This window comes from Equus przewalskii, chromosome 18 (genome assembly GCF_037783145.1).
Source record: "Equus przewalskii isolate Varuska chromosome 18, EquPr2, whole genome shotgun sequence".
NCBI classification, from domain to species: domain Eukaryota; kingdom Metazoa; phylum Chordata; class Mammalia; order Perissodactyla; family Equidae; genus Equus; species Equus przewalskii.
In genome coordinates this window covers 24,228,145-24,248,487 of record NC_091848.1, presented here as the reverse complement: position 1 = coordinate 24,248,487, position 20,343 = coordinate 24,228,145, and the positions used below count along the sequence as shown (strand labels likewise).

The 20,343-nt window shown below is 53.5% G+C and overlaps 1 protein-coding gene across 4 annotated transcripts; it reads right to left on the bottom strand.

Moving 5' to 3' along the window:
- Positions 1-926: 926 nt before the first annotated feature.
- On the bottom strand, positions 927-17,696 carry DVL3 (dishevelled segment polarity protein 3). Of its 4 annotated transcripts, XM_070583292.1 has the most exons (16): positions 17,284-17,586; positions 11,577-11,646; positions 10,940-11,061; positions 10,710-10,819; positions 10,381-10,516; positions 10,111-10,204; positions 9,827-9,896; positions 9,055-9,194; positions 8,795-8,871; positions 8,613-8,680; positions 8,308-8,457; positions 7,580-7,711; positions 7,229-7,396; positions 3,952-4,167; positions 3,443-3,853; positions 927-2,611 (listed from the first exon to the last, which is right to left on the bottom strand). In XM_070583292.1, the coding sequence occupies exons 1-16, from the start codon at positions 17,442-17,444 to the stop codon at positions 2,580-2,582; spliced, it is 2,157 nt and encodes a 718-aa protein (XP_070439393.1). In that variant the 5' UTR covers positions 17,445-17,586; the 3' UTR covers positions 927-2,579. The 4 variants fall into 4 exon arrangements, with proteins under 4 accessions (XP_070439393.1, XP_070439395.1, XP_070439394.1 ...); XM_070583294.1 differs by lacking the exon at positions 8,308-8,457; XM_070583293.1 differs by having other exon boundaries at positions 1,771-3,853; positions 17,284-17,696.
- Between the last annotated feature and the right edge of the window lie 2,647 nt (positions 17,697-20,343).

The following is a 20,343-nucleotide window of genomic DNA, read 5'->3' as shown; positions in this document are numbered from 1 at the left end:
TTGTAGTATCTGGCGTCCCTCCTCCTCCTTTTTCTCTATTTCGGAGAGCCTCAGAGGATTAGTGCCATTTGTTGAAGCCCAGCTGTTAAACTTCTGATTGCTGTAGGCCTTTTCTGTCTTCAGAGTCCAAGGACTAGCTGTCCTCACAAACATACGACTTGACAGAGTGTTTGTGATGAATTTACTGCTTCCTAATACCACCTCTGATTCTCTCAAGCTTTTTTCATCACTTATTTGCTCGAGACATGAGTCTTTTCCCAGGGATCAAGACCCAAGGAAGGGGGCAGGGAGTGAGGAGGCACATACTTGGAAAAAACTATCTAAAGCTTTTCAAGAATATGCCCAGTGTTCCCCCTCAGCTCTACCTGTGTGACTGTAGGCTCAAGGCCCGGACCTGTGTGCCTTCCAGTGACAGGCATCTACGTTGCTTAGAAAACTGTTGACAAGTTGAATTTAATTGGACATGGGATTTGAAATCCCGTCTCTGATGAACTGAGTTAATCTTCACAACCAAGCTGAGGAGATAGAGCCAACTCTGGAACATGAGAGGCTTGTGTGGCTCTTGCAGGACCTGAAGAAAATTTGTTGGCTTTTCTTTTCTGTAGGGAGACATACCCTGCTGCTTTCCCTAGGCAGGGCTGAGCGGTCATGAGAGGAAGCGCAAGAAATGGCAAACCGGGTTTCAAGCCATGCTGTCCTTAGCATCCTTCCACCAGCAGCCAGGATGTGGCAGGATGAAGATCTCACCTCCTTCAAACCGTGGTCACAGCTGGAAGCCATTAAGTGACCAAATACAGGCACTTCTAATCCTTGAACCAGCATTCAAGGCTTCACTCCTACCTTTCCAAATACCTTCCACTCCTACCTTTATCTTTGGAACATACCCTAAGCCCTTATTAATTTGGAGTAAATAATAATGATAATAATAATAATAATAGCTACCATTTATTGAGCACCTATTCTACTGTGTGCCAGGCACTGTGCTAGGCACTTTCCGTACAATATCTAATTTAAATCCTCACAACAACCCTGTGAGGTAGGTATTATTATCGTCATTTTACATATGAGGGAATTGAGGCTCAGAGAGATTAAATAACTCTCCTATGACGCAATCAAAAAGTAGTTAGAGCTGAGATTCAAACCCAGAACAACCTGACTCCAAATCCCATGCTCCTGTGAACTACAGTAGAGGCAGAGGGGAGAAGATCCAAATTCAAGAAAGATTGTTAGAGTGGAATGGATATGATATGCTGACTAGTAAGACATGGGAAGGAATTTAAACCCATAAATGTTTCTAGCTGGTGAGCCTATGTAGATTGTGATGAAGGTAACCAGGATTGGAATTTAGGAGGAACACACTTGGTGGGGAAATGAGTTGAATCCATGTGGACATGTCCATGGATTGTCCAGTGGGTGATAAAAATACAGATCTAAAGATTGGAGGGAAGTTGGTGCTAGAGATACATATTTGGGAATCACCAGCATATCAGTGGCAGTTGAGGACATCAGGATGGATGACATCATTTGGGGAGTAAATAGAGAGGAAAGAGAAGTGGACTGGAGAGAGAACACTGGGAGCACCAACACTGAAGGCATGAGCAATAGTGGAGGGATTCTCAGGAGATCTGGACAATGCAGAGTCAGAGAAGGAAGAGTACAGGAGGCAGCCCTGTAGTAGTGGCTAGAGGAAGCCATGATCTGGGCTGAGAGCAAACCCGGAGCTTCCAGAAGGCAGGCAAAACTGAGTCACACTTCCAACACAGCCCTCACTCACCAGAAATCCCAGGAAGTTTATTCGATAAATGAATGAATGCCAAAATGCCCTACCCTGGTTTGCCCCAAAGCCTGGAGGTTAGGACTTCATCTCACTCTTGACACCCAGTCCTGAAAATATGAGAACCTAGGTGAGCCAGGTGAATTTATAGAAGAGGCTTAGACAGAGAGTCATGAGTTGTTTAAACTGGAGAATAACGTGAAAAGGAAAACCTGGCAGTCTGTCTGGGAGTCCCAGAAGTCCCCGTGCCCACCCTTGCTCTGGGGTATCATGGTGATTGTGAAAATAGTGAAGGGTGTGGGCGCAGGGTGTGGGGTGAGAATAGCCAGTCAGTTGCCTGGGGAGTCCTCTGCTGAGCCTGGCCTGAGACCTGGCTTATGGGCTTTATCCAGGTAGGAGGATGATGGGGACATGTGGGAGGCTTGAGGGCTACAAGGAAGGGGAGAGGGAAGTCAGGGGACCAGCCCCACAACTTGGGAGAGGACTGGGAGAGAGTCCAGCCCTCTGGGCAAGGGACCAGCCCTGAAGGTTAAGTGAACTTGCATAGACATGTGTGTATGTATGTGTGTGTGTGTGTACACGTGCAGTCATATGTGTATGAAAGACAGAAAGAGAGATCACATTCTGGAGATGGGAACAGAGTCTCCCATAAATGGGCGAGAGAGGCTGGGGACCTCCACAGAAGCCTAGTGACTCAGCATGTTGAAGTGCGGGTGTGGGGGCTGAATATCCTCCAGAAGCCCTGAGGGGTTCCTGAAGCAGGGGTCCTGGTCTCCTCCGAGGCTGGGCCTCCCCTCGCTGGGGGTCACAGAAAGTCAAACAGCCCGAAATTCTTGGCTGCTCCAGGCCCAGGAAAAATTGGGGGAGGAAAAAAGAAAGAAAAGAAATGTTTCAGGCCCAGAGGCGAGATGAGCCTGCTGGTTAGTAGGGTTAGGGGTCTGAAGGAACCAGCACACAGGGCAGGCATGGGGGGGAGGGGGAGAGTAGAGATGCTCCCTGGAAGCCTCTAGCAGCTCAGGCAACTCAGGGGCTTCTGATAAGGGCTGAGTGCAGGGATAGCATGGATGGAGGTGACTACAGCCCCAGGGTGCAGGACCGAGGCAGCAGGTGGGGACAGTTAGGAGAGGCAGATGAAGCCAGTATTTCCTTGGTGTCAGTACTGTGGGGAAAAGTCAAGAGGTTGGCATACATGCTTGAGGGGATGGGGTTAACAGAGAGATGGTATCGCTGAATGAGTGGTGAAAGGGAACTGAGGGGGAGAAGGAGGGACAAGGGGGTGAGCAGGCCCTCAAGGGCACTGCTGGGTCGACTCCTGAAGTGTGTAGGGGGAGAGGGAAATAAGGAGCAGCACCAGCAAGTCGGCTCCCAGGGACACGAAGGATCCTGGGCAGTCCTGCGCAGCGGTTAGTGGGCAGAGGGACAAGCGGGTCGGCGGCAGGTTAGGAGGCTGCAGTGGCGATCGGGGGGTGCACCCCGCCCTCGCTGCGCCCAGCGAGCAGTTAGCGCGCCTGGATTTAGTTCCGTTTATTTCCCTTCCAGGTACCAGACAAAGTAAAAAAGTCGGACGGACGGAGAGAGGGACTCAGCCGGCCGGGGTGGGGGTGGGGGTAGGGGTGGGCTGGACGTGGGGGAGGGACCCTGCTCACATCACATCCACAAAGAACTCACTGGGGTTTCCCATGGCCATGCGGAAGGACTGTCTGCTGGCGGTCAGTTCGGGGGGCACAGAGGCCAGGTCGCGGCCCGGAGGGGCTCCGGGGGGCCCCATGGCTGCGGGCGGTGGGGGCATCATCAGCATGGGGGGCCCGTAGAGAGGGGGCACGCCAGGCGGGCCGTAGCTCGGGTGCGTGTGGTGGCTTCGCAGGCTGCTGGCCAGCGAGTGGTGGCTGCGGTGGCTGTGCTCGCTGGCGGCGGGGCCCGAGCGCTCGCTGGGCGCCCGCTCCCGCGGCCCCCGCAGGCTGCTGCGTGTCGTGTGGTCCGACTCGCTGCCGCTGCCGCCCGACTTCGAGTCCCCGGTCTTCGGATCCTTCTCCTTCCGCCGGTCGCTGCCGCTGCGGTTGGAGCCACTGCTCCGGCTGCCTGTAGGCGACACGCAGGAACGGGGTGGGGGCCGCTCAGAGCTTGCGGAGGAAGATGGGAGCTCCCCTGGGGCCCCCTCCACGGCCCCTTTCCCTTACCTTCACTGTGCTGGCTGCTGGCGCTGCCCCCGCCATAGCTGTAGCCCAGCTCCGGGAAGCCTGGGTGTGGGTTGTAGGGGTGCGGGGGCGGCGGGTACTGGTAGGGGAAAGCCATGGGCCAGGGGGCGGCCCCCGGGTGAGGCAAAGGGGCCAGCGTGTCCTGGTCAGAGGCGCCGCTGGAGCCGTCGTGATCGTGGAGGGACAGGTTGGCCATGTCTGCGGAGGGGACAGGAGGGGAGGACCGGATGAGCTGGGTCTACCTCGGGCCCCCGCACCCCTAGGTCAGGAGAGAGGTCCCCAGCCTAGGTGCGGAGGCTGCCTTTGGGATGACCCCAACAGCGGCGGCAGTTTCTCGCCAGAACGGGAGGAGGCACAGGCCAGAGATCTCTTACTCCTTCTTCAGACCCCTCTGCCACCCACCAGAGATGGTGGGGAGGGAGACCCTGCAGAGGCAGCCCCAGGGAAAACCCTCCTCAGGAAGGCCCTGAGTCACACCTCAGATCCGCAGTGCCAAATCCTGCCACCCAACACCCAGTCCAGGGAAGACCCCCTACCAAGCCTTTGGCAGTTTCTCTTCCTTCCTCAGTGAGCTGGAAGAACGGGCAAACTCTTACTTGGCAATTTTCTCCTCTGTTCACTTAGAGGGTAAGCAGTAGGGGAATGTGGAAGGCTGCAATGCCAGCCAGCCACCAGGTGGTGCATCCCTGCAATTCCTTAGGCACACAAAGCACTTCATCTCATGCAAATGTCCCCACAGCCCTATGAAGAAGGCATTGGTCCCAGGTTTTCCAGATGAGGAACATGCAGTCCAGAGAGGTTAAATGACCAGCCTGGGGTCAACCCAACCTGAAGCCAGAACAGAAGCTAAGAGTCGCTTACTTTCTCCTTACCTTTCCAGGACAGGTCACTAGTAAGGAGTAGGGAGCAGTTTGGGGAAATTTAGGTGAAATTTTGCCCTCCCCCTTCACCTAGGACTAAAAAATTACTCATTAAAAGCCAGAAAGAACACAAGGCCTTTCAGAGCCTTCCCATATAGAAGGCCGTTGGCCTGAATCAATTTTCTGCTGCTGCTGGGGAGGGTGGGAGTGGGGTGGGAAGGGCCCAGAAAGAGAACCACTTAGGTGCTTCCTCTGTGCTCTCCACCCCATTCCCAGCCAGGCCTATTCTTCACAGCACTGGGGTCGCTGTATTGACATTACTTCTTTCATGACTCTGGCTCCCCAGTAAATTGTGAAATCCTAAGGGCAAGGCTGCCCCCACCAATGCTGGAGCTACCTGGAAGAGAGTATAAGGGACCACTAGAACTGACCATCTGCCTGGGACACCCCTTGCTCACAGCCCGTATGCACCAGGTCCCAGAGCTCCAAGAGAGCTGTAATTGTCCTAGGGGCCAGCTGCCGGATACAGACTGAGCCCTTCTCTTCCAAGCCCTTAAGTGACCCAGCCCAAGCTTCCAGGGGAGAAGAGGTCAGGAGAGGGAGCTCTGAGGGGGCTGGGGCAGCCTATGGAGTCTGCCAGCCAAGCCATCGACCTGTCAAGGCCAGCAGCTAGCAAGGAGGGTTGGGGGTGGGAAGCAGGGGCCTGCCTTGGCTTATGCCCAAGGAGCTGGTGACTACTTCAACCTCTAGGCTGTCACGGAGGGGAGTGACTGTGTGCTCCTGGGGCTACCCAGGTACCCAGCTCTTCCCTTTGAGCCTCCCACACTCCCAGCTGAGGAGACAGTCAGTGAGAAGGAAAAGGCCTGTTCTGTCAGCATCTTCCTGAGCTGGGCCTCTGACGCCTTTGGTCCATGGGGAGAAGACTCAAGAGGCCTTAGGGAAGGAACAATGCCTCTTGAGCAAAAGCCACAGCTGCCCTGAGAAGCTGCATGTGTCCCTGGAGGTTTGGGGCCAGGGCTGACTTCTATAATGATAATAACCACATTTGATTGAGTCTGAGAAGCCACTGATTGTAAGATGCACCCCAGTTTCAGAGCTATTGAAATGTGAAAAAAAGGTTCATCTTAGAATCAATTAAATATATGAATCATAGACAACTTTTATAGAGCACTTACTGTGAGCAAAATATGATGCTAAAAGCATTATATACACTATCTTATATCGTCCTCAAAACAGCTCAGTGAGATAAGTTCTACTGTTACCTCCATCTTACAGATCAAGAAACTGAGGCATGGAGAGGCTGTGTCACTTACTCATGTTCACACAGTAAGGGTGGAGCTAGGATTTGAACTCAGACTGCCTAACTCCAAAACCCTATGCATCTGTCACTACGTCATGGGGCCATGCTGGAGCTGCTAAGGGCCAGGGACCCACTCTCCACCAGGGACTTGTGCTCTGCAGAAACAGCCTCTCTAGTCCCTAGAACCTAATCTGAAGCATGTGAAGAGTTAGCTTTTAGACTCCAGCCAGCACCACTGGGCTGAGAGAAGGCTCCCTCCGGCAGAGGTGCCTGCTGGGGGTGGGCTTCAGCTCCCAGCCCTGAGCAATGCTGTTGTGTCATGAGGACTCCCATTCCCAAGAGTTGTCCACAGGCCCAGAAGGTTCCCTGCAGACCTCCTCTGCTTAACAACCCTCTTTGGCTTTGTACTCTCTCAGGATCAAGTCCAAACTGCTCAGTATAGCTTGCAGAGTCCTCTACAACCTGGCCCTGACAGCTTCTCCAACTTTATCCCGTGGCACAGCCCACTGTCAGGGGTCCGAGAAGGCTGTAGACTTGGGGCCTCAGGCCAGCTTGATGCTGGGAGGCTGAGCAGGTGCCAAGAGCAGGAACCCTCTCTGGCCTTGCTGAGACAATGTTTCTGCAACACCACACACCTAGAGCAGCCCCAGATGGTGGGGAGAACAGGGCTCTGGAGCCAGAAACACCTGGACCCAAGGCCTAGCTCCTCTGCTTTTAGCTGTGAGACCTGGGGTGGACCATTTAACTTCTACAAGTCTCAGTTTCCTCATCTGAAAACAGGGATGTTAATCGGTCTCCCCGAGAGTGGGGAAGAAGTTGGAAGGACGGAGCGAGAGAGTGAGATGATGCTTTAGAAACAACCAGCATGGTGCCAGGTGCAGAGCAGGCACTTAGAAAATGCTGGTTCCCCAAGAGAGGAATGTGAGGCAGCTGAAGAGGGTGGACTGGGCTCTGCTTCCACGACAGAACTCTCAGGCCTTGAGCTGGGCCCCCAGCTCTGCTGCCCCCTCATCTGGTTCCCTGGAGTCTGCTGCCACATCCCCGGGCACCTCCCCACTCCCAGCCAGGAGACAGGGCGGGAGGCGGGGGAGGCACGTACTGCCGCAGAGGTCACCGAAGATGTAGTAGCACTGCTCGGAGAAGGTGATCTTGTTGACGGTGTGGCGGATGAAGCCAGCTTTCAGCAGGTTGCTGGCGTACTTGCGGGCCTCCCGCCGGTCAGTGAAGCCTTCCACGTTGTGGTACAGCCAGTCCACCACATCCGAGCCTGGGGGCAAGGCCACCGCTTGATTGGGAGGCCCTGACTTGGACTCATCTGGCCTCACAGAAGTCACGAGGCTGGGGCTGGTTTCAGCTCAAAGGAGTGGCCCATGGGAGTTCTTGGGTCCCTGGCCTGCCCTGCCCAGCACTCCCCACCCCTAGCCTTCATCCCACCACGGGGCCCTCTCACCGATGAAAGCGTTGGGGATGGTGATCTTGAGCCACATGCGGTCACGGACCTCCAGCCCGGATTCCGGGGAGGCCATGGCTTTTACGATGGCGGCCATGTCGCTGTGGATGGATAGGTGGAAGTCATCTAGGCCTGGGAGTGAGAGGCAGAATGGTGAGGCAGAAAGAGGCTATGGAGTGAGGTAGACAGGAGTTGCATTCCAGCTCTACCATCTAATAACTATGGATCAATGTTGGGCAAATTACTGACTTTTTGGACCCTCAGTTTCCCCTTCTGTAAAAACAGGGACTTTAATTTACAACGATGTTTGAAGAGAGAATGAACTAATGTAAATGAAGGTGCTTATGGCACAGTGTATAACGTGTGTGTTACGATAATAAAAATGGCAGTCATTTATTGAGTGCTTACTTTATGCCACACACTGTGATGGATGCTTCACTTTTATCCTCTCATTAAACCCCCAGGAACCTGGTAAAGTGCATATCATTAGTCCCATTTTACAAGAGGAAACTGAGGCTTGCCGGGTACTCAATACAGGCTCCAAAGCAAACACTATTTAGTGAGAGTCGGTGTCCACTGAGGGAAGCTGCAGTGTGAGGTAGCTGGAATGAGCTGAGTCCCCACTCCAGCCCCTCTGATGCTTAAGCAAGAGTCTCCAGGTGGGCCTTCATCAGTCCCTCCCACCTGGCCCTGTCAGCTAGGCCCAGGGGACAGGTTTGGACACTCACGCTCTGTGTCAGGGATGGAGCTGGTGATGGAGGAGCTGGTGGAGGTGATGGTGCTCAGGGAGGGGCTCATGCCGTAGGCAGGGAAGGTGCCAGTCATGGCTGCAGTGTGGGAGACCCAGGCCGCAGGGTCAATGGGCCGGATGGGCTCGCCTGCAGGGAGGATGAGGAGTCAGGGGCTGCCCACCCTGCCCACCTCTGGACCCAGCAGGGTAGGTGTGGAGGTTCAGGGCAACACAGAAGGAAGGAGAGACAGGGCTCACGTATGCCAAGCAGCAGCTGTAAGGCCGAGTTACCCATCCACTTACTCCTGGGCAGTGTGAAGCAACCACGTGGACTTGGGTCCCAGCACTTGGCTACAGTCAGGGTGATGGGCCTGAAAGCAAGGGTGTCCCTAGTGAGGGCAGGATGTGTGGGGGCCAGACCAAGCCCTCTGCCTGACAGCCAGAAATGCTTGCCCCCTCCTCCCCAACACCCATCCCATCCATACCCTGGTTTGTGCACAATCTCCCGCAGTACCCGGACCGCGTCGTCATTACTCATGTTCTCAAAGTTGATCTCGTTTACCTAGGAAAGAGGACCAGGAGTGGGATAAGCAGTTGTGTTGGGGAGGGGGGTTAGGGAATCTGAGCTTGGTGGGTCAGGGGGTCTTTCCCTCACCAAGAAGGGACTCTGAATGAGCAGAGCACAGAGGGTAGGGATATCTCCCCACTCCCTATCCACACTGCCACCCAGAGTGGGCAGTGGTACCTGTAACAGCATATCTCCTGGCTCAATGCGTCCATCAGCAGCCACGGCCCCGCCCTTCATGATAGAGCCGATGTAGATGCCTCCGTCCCCGCGCTCGTTGCTTTGGCCCACAATGGAGATGCCCAAGAAGTTATACTTTTCTACAGGAAGTAATAAGACATTGAGAGGGGAGCAAGGTTCCTACCCAAATTTTGAGCCCCTTATTAGAAAAAGATGGAAAGGAATGAGAACTAGCATTTATTGAACCTGAATCAGGCAGTGTTCAGATGCTCAAACATGCTTTCATTTATCCTTGTTGGCTGTGAGGCAGGGACTCTTAGTCCCATTTTACAGAGCAGCCAACTGAGGTTTAGAGAATGTAAGTAACTCTTCTAAGCCATTAAGTGGCAAAGCCAGAATTCAAACTCAGATTTAAATTCCAAAGTTGGGGCTCTTTTCACTATATCCAGCTATCTCCTAACGACAGTAGCTAGGGCAGAAACCAGAGAGCAAGAATGCAATGGCCAAAAAATGGGAATGGGGAGGGAATCAGAAACCACTTCCTCCAGGAAGCCTTCCCTGATGCCATTCTTGCTTCCAATAGCTCTCTGTGCTTCTCTGTCATAGCCCTGATCATGAGATAGTGAAATGATCCATTTATGTACCAGTTTATGTTTATGAAAGTGAGCTCCTTCAGGGCAGGGAACATATCTTGTGCCTCTCTGAACTCCTCAAGTCTGCCCAGTATCTGGCACATAGTAGGAGCTCAAGAGTGTTGTTTCACCAGACTCACCCATGTTGAGAGTGACCGTGATGATGTTGAGTGACATGGTGGAGTCCGTGATGCTGCTGAAGGACGAGGACTGGAATAGACAGAGGCCCTAAGCAGCAGGTAGGGGTGGCAGGAACTCACTGCTCCCACCTAGCTCCTCCTCAAGGTGAGCCCTCAGCTCTGCTCCCCCTCCCCCAGCTCCTAAACACTGACCCAAGGAGGGGATCTATGGAAGCACAAACCCTGGTCCTGTCTAGGCAGGGCTCGGTCTGCCCCGACCCATCCTAGCATCCCAGGCCCCATACCCGCTCAATCCGTGAAACCTTCTGCTTCCGCCGCCGCCGCTTGTGTCTTCTCATGAGGCGTGAGGCGCTGCTCTGCTCCGTGGAGCTGCTGAACCTGTGGGGCCCACAGTCGTTCCCCACCAGGCTGGCCCAGCCCTGCCCCATAAGAGGCACTGCAGGGCCCAGTGCCCAATACAAAGCCCATATCCCTCCCAGGGACCCAGCATCCTCAGGGTTCAAGGATCCTCAGGGGTCATCTGCCCCACAGTCCCCGTGAAACTAAAGCCCCACCTGCTGGTGGAGTCATCTTCATCCGAGTCAAAGAAGCTGGTGGTCTCCAACTCGCTGCTCATAAGGGTGGATGAGCTGTCATAACCCCCTGGCTCTCGCCGCCGCTCCCCCTTTGCAGTTCCATTCAGCCGGGTTGCTGCAGTGGGTAGAGGCAGCTGGGTTCACAGTGCCCGGTGCAGGAGGGAAGGGAGGTGGGTGGGGTGGGCCAGGGGCTGCACTGGGACCAGCACACCCAGAGGTCAAGAAGTAGGGCAAAGAGGCTGGTAGCTGAGTGGACGCTATGGGGAGGGCGTGAGAATGGGGAAGGCGTCTGTTCAGGGAAGACGCACTGTGTTCTGGGCCATCCCTCCGGCGTGGCCGCTCCCGCTGGGCAGACACCAAGGAGTCGGTCTCCGTGTCATTGTCCAGGTTCTCCTGGCTGCCCCCACCAGCATGAGGGCTGCAGGGAAGAGAGGCCTTGGTGGGGGAGGGGGCAGGCTGGGGGTTCCCTCCCCCAGCCCTGGGCTAAACTGATGTGGCCCTCCCCCATGGGCCCTCCCCACCCTCAGGTCACACTCACTGGAAGGATGGGGGCCGGGAGTCCCCAATGCCTCCCGTGCGCTCCATGGGTGGTGGCAGCTCCGATGGGTTGTCAGCACAGAAGGGAGCTGGCTCTGGGTGCGAGCCCTCAGCTGACACCAGCTGATGGGGAGAAAATGGGTGGGTAGTATGGATTGGGGGCACCAGGGAGGAGGAGAGCTGGCTTCTGGCAGGGCATGAAGGCCTGGGGAGAACGAAGCAGGGGACACGGAGGGAGATAGGACTGTGCAAGGGCAGCTGAGAAGAGGAACGGACCCACTGTTAGGTTGACGGGGAGGCTGGGAGGCATGAGCTGGTGAAGTGGGATGGGGGCAGAGAATAAGGGTCAGTGGTCCAAGGCAGAGGTCGGCAGGTGACAGAAGGGAACTAAAAGGGCATGGGAGGCAATTTTGTCTCCAGTGTGTGGTTCTGTGCCTGCCTTTTCCCCCTTCCAGCCACTCCCCCACTTTTTCCCAAGGCTATGAGAGTCTCTGGTAAGAAACAGGCCAGTTAGAGAACTCAAGGAAGATTCAGATATTGAAGCATGAAACCACCAGCTACAATCTCAGCAGTGCCTTTCCTCCATCCAGCCCACCGCAGGAATCCAGGTGGAGGGAGGGCTGAGGAGGGCTCCTTACCCAGGACACCACCCGGCCATTGAAGCAGGGCAGCTTGGCATTGTCGTCTGAGATCTCCTCCTTCACCACTCTGCAGGGAAAGGTGGGGTGTCAAAGTAAGACTTCTGGGGTGGAAATGGAGGTGTCCTCACAATCCCGATTCTCAGGGGCTCCTCCACCCTAAACTGGCAAACCACTAGCACAAGCCTGTTCAATTTGGAGCAGGTCAGGGTGACCAGGGACAGCTCTTTTTTTTTCTTTTTTTGGTGAGGAAGATTGACCCTTAGCTAACATCTGTTGCCAGTCTTCCTCTTTTTCGCTTGAAGACTGTCCCTGAGCTAACATCTGTGCCAGTCTTACTCTATTTTGTATGTGGGACGCCACCACAGCATGGCTTGATCAGCAGTGTCTAGGTCCACACCTGGGATCCAAACCCATGAACCCCGGGCCACCAAAGCCAAGTGTGTGAACCAAACCACCACACCACCGGGCTGGCTCCAGGGACAGCTCTTTAGCACCACCAGGAAGACACCAGCCCTGCCTACATCAGCTGCCTTTCTGGGCATCCTCTCAGTCATCAGGTGACTGCAAATTACACCTGACAGGGGGGTGTCCCCCACAAGAGCAGCCACTCCCTAGAATCTCCAGCGTGTGTTATCCATCCCCAGCATGGCTCTCCTGGGCTAGGGTTTTTCTTTCCCTCTGACCCCAAACTAGGAAAAAGCACACCCTTATTACTGTCCTTGCCTTCTTAATTGGGAATCCTGACATTCCTCTGGGAGGCGTGGACAAAGAATTTAAGGAAATGAGGAAAGAGAAGGGAAGAAGGCATACACCAAACATCCTCCACTGCCACTATGGGAGTAGTAACAACTGCTCTCAGTCACTGAGCATGAATTCTGGACCAAGCACCAAGCTAAGCACTTTACTTGTATCATTTCATTTAATACTCACAGCAATGCTGTAAGATAGATACAGATGGAGAAACTAGGCTCATTCAGTCCAGAAATTCACCTGTAGTCACACCACTAGTAAGTGAAGAGCCGGAATTTGAATCCTGGTCAACCTGACCCCAAAGCCTTTCTTCTTACCTATCATACCATCTTATCTTCCTGTAGTTACAGTATATAATCTTCACATCAGCCTCTTTGTGTAGACAATATGATCCTCACTTTATGAATAAGGAAACAGTCATTTGCCCAAGGTCACAGAGCTAAAAGATGTCAGCTGGAATTCAACCCCAGGCTCGTCTGATTCCCAAACCCATCCTCTTTCCACACCTTTCACAGATGACAGGCGATGTGGCTCTGTGTGGAGGGTGGGAGTGGGGAGACAGCGCTGTGGGGCAAGGAGGGTGGGATGTGGTCACAGGTATGCACTTTGGCCTTGGTTATGCAGTGAGGCAAGAAGTCAGACCACGACTACAGTTTGGGGCCAGGGAAGGGAATGGAAAAGTTTGAGGACCCCCAGACTCCATCAAACACCCCAGGAGTACAGAGCTGGAAAGAAATGCTCAGGGGCAGAGGAAGACATGTGCGTGGAGTCGTGAGCAGAGCAGGAAGACAGCAGGGAAGGTGGCTGGGAAGCCCAGTCTTCCCTTGTTCTTGGAGCAGCTTCTGCCCAGAGCCGGGAACGTGCTTGGCTCCTTGCGATGTTCACATTCTTGGACTCACAGCCAAGTTCGAAGGCTGAGCCTGCCTTCCTCCCTCCCATCCAGCTCTGACTCCTCCACCATTTCTAACCCCACAGCGACCCCAAGAAAGCAGCTCAAGTCATCCTGCTCAGGCCACCATGGCAGAAAGCCTGGAGACAGACAGGCTGGAAAGGAGGGGCAGAGAGATAGCTCAGACCCACCAGCCAGTCTGGTCACAGGGTATAGCCAGCTTGCAGCCCCCTCTGGGAACAGGGGTTTGTGGGCCACATGGCAGGAGCTGTGACCTGCTTTGGAGAGGGTCTCCCTGTGGTGGGAAACTGCTGCTGAGTCCCCATTCCCCTCCCCCAGCAGGTCCCACCACACAGCTCCATGCTACAGATGTTTCCTTTCTTTCTGGGGGTCACCGACGGGTCACCAAGGCTCTGCTGACTCACAAGGATCAGCTGATCTTCAGCAGCCTTGGGGGACCTCAGACAGGCCTCCCCCTCCCACCGTGGAGCTGAACGGCTCAGGGTTCCACAGCACTCACTCACACCCCAAGTGGAGTCGGACAAATCTGGGTTCAAATTCCAATTCTGCCACTTATTAGCCCTGCTATCTTAGAGAAGTTTCTTAACTTTTCCAAGTCTTTGTCTTGCCCTGGTAAATGGGAATTGTAAATGGCTGGCATGGTCCAGGCATACAATGAAAATAGTTACTAACTTTGTCAATTTTTAGTGGGATCCACGCTCTCTTTCTAACTAGGTATAAGTTTCTAAGGGCAGGGACCAAACAGATCTGCTCATCATTCATCATTCACTCAGTTAAAAGGCCTTTGGTGAGAGCCCAGTGGCTTTTAAGTCCTGGGCTTGCCAGTGTATGGGCCTCAAGGAAGCATCAGACCTGGAGTCTGCCTCGTCCTCGGAGGTTACGCTCCAGTGGACAGTTCACAGAAGCATACTGCAAGTGGGAAGTGGTCAGAGCCGGAAGAGCAGCAGATGTGTTCCCTGGACAGACATCTGCTGAGTGTTACTCAGGTGTCAGGTCCTGGCTAGGAGCTGGTAGGTGTAAGGATAAATAAGATGAAGTGCCATAACTGTAAAGCCTCAACCCAGAGGACAGGAGAATTTGGACCAGAGGAGACATGAGACGAAGAGTGCTCCAGGGAGAAGGGCTGAGGCAGGACAGTGTGTGACATGGAGCACGCAGCAACGCAGTTAGGGACCCGACTTCCCATCTTGCTCCTTCCCACAGCTCAAAGATACGCTAGCAGCGGGCACCTTGTTCTTCCATCCAGCATCTCGTCAGTGCTGAAAATGGTTATTCTTCCTCCATTTCCCAAATGATTTACGAGGGCTGGGCCTACCCTGAGCTTGACAAATACTTCTGGAGACCAGACGGGAGTCAGGGAGTCCTCAGGCCTTACAAACCAGAACCTCAGTCGGTAAGCCTGGAGACACTGAGAGACGGCAGCCTTCCTCCTCTGACCCACTTTTCCATCTGTCAGCAGGGGTCCCTGACTGCTGCCCCGACCCTCCTCTCGTGGAGCTAGGATAATTGGCAGCCCTGTCACCTCTGCAGTTTGCCAAGGCTCAGCATCTCCCTCAGAGAGGCTGCATCTGTTAAATGGTGATTATAATAATGCCTACAACTGTGTGATGAAGGCCTTAGACTGTGCAGCCAGATTCCTGATGTCAAATTGAGTTCTGCCACTTACTAGCTGTGTGACCTTGGATAAGTTACTTAAGTTTTCTGTGTTCTAGTCTCCTCATCTATAAACTGGAGATAGCATACCTATTTCACAGGGCTGTTAAGAAGACTGAATGAGTAAAAGATCTGAAAAGCATTTAGATCAGTGCCTGCACACTGTAAGCACCATAAAAAGAGTTTGTTAAATAAATGAGATATACGTATACACACGCTCCTCAGCTATTAGTCCTTTGTGACAAGACAGCCCTACCAGGTCTCCTGCTCATTAATCTTTCTGGGGATAAAAACAAAATCAATCTCCTCCACTTCATTTTTAGCATTCTTCTCAACCCTGTTAAATGGCCTACTCTAATATTTTTCAAAGGATGGTTCAACACCACTGACGTACGCAAGATGGCTTCAGGTGTACTTGAATGAACACTTAATTCAACAGTTAAATATTTATTTTTAACATGTTTTCAAAAGAAATATAAATAAAAAATAAGACCTGTGATTTCACATTATTGATTGGGTCAAGCTAAGAAAGAGTGAGTGGGCTGATGGATTTAAAGGACTGACAGCAGGTTTAAAGAACAATATTAAGTCAGCAACGACTGGATCTAATGGGGGCCCTCCAGCACTGCAGTTAGGCCTGGAATGACAGCAGCCTGGGGAGAGCGGGAGGCAGCCTAGAAAGGTCAAGGCTCAGGAGGTGCCTGGGCACTCCAGGCCAGGCCCAAAGGGCTCAAGGATGAGAGGCAAAGACACAGACCTATACTAGTCCCTCAAGGCATCTGGCCCCAGGGTGGCCCTCCTGCACTCACTCTTGCTGATTTCCCCCTATCCCATACCCCGAGGCAGAATCTTGGTCTCTTCTAATTCTGTTCTTCTCTTACCCGGCCAAGGCATCAGCCCCCTCAGGCCCACCCCTTGCAGATTGATCCCTCTTCAGAATCTTCCAATCAGGGGTGTCTGTCTCTGGCCTGAAGCCAGACAATTGTTACTACACCAGGAGTACCCCACCCTCAGGTAGGAACAACAATAGAAACAACTAGAATTAGATGTGGTATAGCACTTCCCACTGTACGAAGCACTTTCACACCTATGATCTCAGGGGCTCATGGAACCCTGAGTTCCAGAGGGAAAGGTGACAGCAAAACACGACGGGCAGAAGAGAGAGAAGGTGCTTGCTTTGCTTCCCAGGGCAGGAGGGCCGGGGTCCTGGGAGAGAAGCCACACTGATGAACACTGGGGAGAAGACTATCTCCTCTCACTCAGCTCTGGGGCCTCAGCTCCACAGAGCAGTGCAGGCCTCAAGCTAGGGCTGGAGAGGCTGTCTTTAGGCCTGGAGGGCCCGGGGAAGGCCTTCCCCATAGGCCTCCAGGCCTAGTGCCCAGTTAGTGTGGGGCAGGCTAGTGTGGGGGCCTCCCCCTCCCCCATCCCTTGGGAGTTGGGGGGGTGGTGAGGGGATCGGCCAGGCTCCCCCTCCTAGGCCAGCTGCTACAGAACCTTCCGGCTCCAACATTCCATCCCCTCTTAAAGGGGAAGTCGCTGCTTCCAAACTCCGCCTGTCCAAAGTCCTGCAGCTGGGTGGAGAAGACCCCGCCAGGGAGGGGAAGATGAAGAACACTAAGAGACTCTTCCTGGCCCTCCCATCCAGGCTCTGAGGCCCTTTCCAAGGTCTCCCCCTTGGCCACCATCTGGAGGGAAAAGGCTCCAATTCAGAGGGGAAATCAGCACCCGGGCTAGTGGGGACTCCTCCCAGGGTCCGAGTGCTCTGCTCTCTTGACAACATCCGGAACACCCCACAAGGGAAAGGGGAGACAGCTAAATAAACATCAGGTCTGCAGGCCTTAGCTTAACAGCCTGGGCCTGAGCACCCCCCGACTCCCCCTCCTCCAGTTCAAAGTCCCGCAGCATAGCCCTTAAACGCATGATACTCCAAATATGGCTCTGAGCTGTGGAGAAGAAAAGATGGAGAAGGCAAAGGCCGACGGCCAAACACCCCAAGTCTACGCTAAAAAGGTGGCTCTGTTGGCAGGAGGAGGGTTGGGGACTCCGGCTCTGGAACTGGGTGGAGGAGGGGTGTGTCTGTCTATGTGGGCCGCTGGTCTTTGAGGAGGCAAGGGGACTTGACTAGGCTGGAACTCTGATTGCTCTTGGGGAGTTGGACGTCCCCCTACACTAGGGGGACCAACGTGCCCCGAAAGAGCTGAAACGAGAGTCCCTAGGGGGGCTGAACTCCAGCCTCTGAAAAAGCCAAGGCGGCCCAAATGGCCGAGTCGCCCCCTAGAATCCAGAGCAGGGCTAGAAGCCAGCGTAGCAAAGGGGACTCCAAACTGCCCGAGCGGCCCATAGAAGCCGGAGGGCCGGGGTCGCCGGAGGCGAGGCGGGGGCCATCCTCACCCGAAATCGTCGTCCATAGACTTGAAGAAGAACTTATAGCTGGGTCGCTGCAGAACGCCCTTAAAGTCCGCCAAGGTGACGCGCTCGGCGGGCAGGGGCAGCTTCACCAGGTACGGCGTCTCCTGCCCGTCCAGGTGGTAGATGATCTTGGTCTCGCCCATGGCTCCGGCCTCGGGCCCGGCGGCCCGCGCGCGGCCTGCTCGGGCGGCCGGGCCGGCCTCTCGGGGGCGGCGGCGCTCGGCGCGGCCCAGCTGCTCAGCCCAGCTCGGCGGCCGGCCGCGGCGCCAGCTCCCTTGTTCTCCGGCCGCTCCCGGGTCCCAGCGCCGCCTGCCGCCGCCGCGTCCGCCGCTTCCGCTCCCCACTCTCCCGGCTCGGCTGGCGACGGCGACTCTTCCGGTGGCCGCGGCCCTCCCGGCTCTGCGCTGCGGCCCGGCCCGCTCCCCGCCCCTGGCCCCGGCGCGGCCCCGCCCCGGCGCGGCCCCGCCCCCGCCGCCGCCCAGCCGCGCTGGCCTCGCGGCAGATGTCCTGGCCCTCGGCCTGGCCCCGCCGACACCCCGCTCTCCGGCCCGGCGGCGCGCTCCTGCCCCTGCGCTCCCGTCCCAGGCCCGCGGGGAGCGTCGCGACGGTCACCTAGACCCCCAGAAATGGAAGGGCAGACCTCACTAGGATGGCCGCGATCCCGGCTCTCTCTTCAAGGACTGGCTCTGAACCCAAGGGGGATCGACTGCTCCTCGCAGCTGGGGAAGGGTGTAATGCAGGGGTCTCTTTGGTCCCTGGAGATGGGAGGGGAGCACGGTTCTGACCACGTATAGCTGGAAGAGTGACCTCGACATGGCCCTTTAGGGTCTGTTGAGAAGCATAGATGCTGTCATTAAGTCTACCAAACTGAGCTCCTTGAGGACAGAACAGAATCGAGTTCTGATTCCTTCTTATAACCTCAGAACCTAGGTGCAAAGTGGTGGTTTAATAAATGGAGTGAATGCAGAATGAGTGCAAGAATGAAGATGGGTACATGACTGGAACAGTAAGTCTCAAACCGGGAACTAGGTAAAATCAGTTCCTAATAGATCACCTCACCTCCTAGCTTTTAATTCATTTAATAAATATTGAGTGCCTACTATGTGCAAGGCAAACTGCATGAGATACAGCAGAAACAAGACAGATAGGCTACCCTCAGGACCTTCACTCATCTGCAAGGAGGCACAAGCATGTATTTAAACAACTTTAGAGTGACAAACGCTATGAAAAAGATAAAATGGAGTGATGTGATACTAAGGGGGAAAGAGGATTATGGGCGGTCAGAGAAGGCCTCTTCCTTTGGAGCTAAGACCTAGAATTAACGAGGAAGCAGCTATAAGGTCTGGTCTGGGGCAAGAGCATTCCAGGCAGAGAGCACAGCCAAATATAAAGGCTTAGGGCAGGAATAAACTTGCCAAATTTGAGGAACCAGAAGCAGGCCATTGTGACTATAGGGATAGTGGTAGAAGAGACTGGAAAGGTAGATTGGAGCCAGATGACATTTGTCCTCTTTAGGCCCCTATGACAAGTGTGGGCTCTTCCCACTTCATTTTGTACACTGTTGCCAAATTAGCATTTCAAGAGTAAGTACAGTCATGTGCAGCATAACGACTTTTCAGTCAACAATGGACTGAATATACGATGGTGGTCCCATAAGGTTAGTTCTATATAGCCTAGGTGTGTAGTAGGCTAATACCATGTAGATGTGTGTAAGTACACTCTGTGATGTTCACGATGAAATCGCCTAACAACGCATTTCTCACAGCGTGTCCCCGTCATTAAGTGATGCACGACTGTACCTCTTTCAGACACCTCTTCTGATCAGAACTCTCCACATTCCCCACTCATCTGCAAGGTGTGCCTTCCAAATATCCTTAGCGTGATATGCAAAGCCTTCCATAATCTACCCTCTTCCTACCTTTACAGCCTGTTTCACTATATCCTGGCTAAGTTTTTTACTTCAGCAAATCAACCTATTTGCTAGCCCCTGCACACACCTTGTATATTTTCATTTCATACCCTTCTCTTTACTTTAAATTTTATCAAAGTAATACGTGTGCAGTCAGATAGTAGTAAGAAAGTGTTTAACAGCAGTCCTCTGTCCCATCTCCCTCTCCACCCCAGCATACTTTTTCTTTTTTAGCTCACACTCTATTTCTTTTTTTAAATTTTATTTTATTCCTTTTTCTCCCCAAAGCCCCCCGGGTACATAGTTGTATATTCTTCGTTGTGGGTCCTTCTAGTTGTGGCATGTGGGACGCTGCCTCAGCGTGGTTTGATGAGCAGTGCCATGTCCGTGCCCAGGATTCGAACCAACGAAACACTGGGCCGCCTGCAGCAGAGCACGCGAACTTAACCACTCGGCCATGGGGCCAGCCCCTCACACTCTATTTCTTGATTTAGGAATTCTAGACATTGTTTACTGATTTCCAATTTTGATTGATGGATTTATTTTCATCTCCCCCTAACCTCTTTAAATAGTAAAATCACACTTTTTGGTTAAGTCTATATAGTACTTAGTATTGACATTTTGACTACAAATAAATGCTTCCTTTACGACTTTTTGTTTCTCCTGGCATTTAGTCATTGCCTTGCTTTTTCATTTGGTCTGTTTTTACATAGTGTACTTATTATTAAGTCTTTCCACATAAGTTTATTAATACATATTCTGTTCACTCAATCACATGTATTAGATAACCCATCCATTTTCTCCCCTGGAGCCTTCCATTCTGCTGCTCTGGTCTGCACCGCTGGCTGTCTCAGCCTGTGCACGGCTGTCTTTCTGGGACTTCTCTGCATCATCCGAATTATTCCCTTTACTTCTCCATGTTGGATCCTTGTTTCCTGGAGACTTTACTCCTTACTTGGTAAAGCACATTCTTTGGTAGCGTCCCTTGAAAGCATAGGAAATAAATTTTTCGAGAACTTGCAAATCTGAAAATGATTGAGTTGAAAGGAATTTTCCTTCAGAATTTTTAAGACATCACTCCATTGTCTTTTATCTTCCAGTGTTGCTATCAAACGGTCAGTTTGATCTCTTTT

Excerpts from the sequence above, each read along its gene's own strand:
- DVL3 (XM_070583292.1), bottom strand. The coding sequence starts at position 17,444 with ATGGGCGAGACCAAGATCATCTACCACCTGGACGGGCAGGAGACGCCG. Across the intron at positions 10,205-10,380 it reads GAAGATGACTCCACCAGCAG|GTTCAGCAGCTCCACGGAGC; the intron begins GTGGGGCTTTAG and ends TGGGCCCCACAG. Across the intron at positions 8,458-8,612 it reads TTGCTTCACACTGCCCAGGA|GCGAGCCCATCCGGCCCATT; the intron begins GTAAGTGGATGG and ends TCCTCCCTGCAG.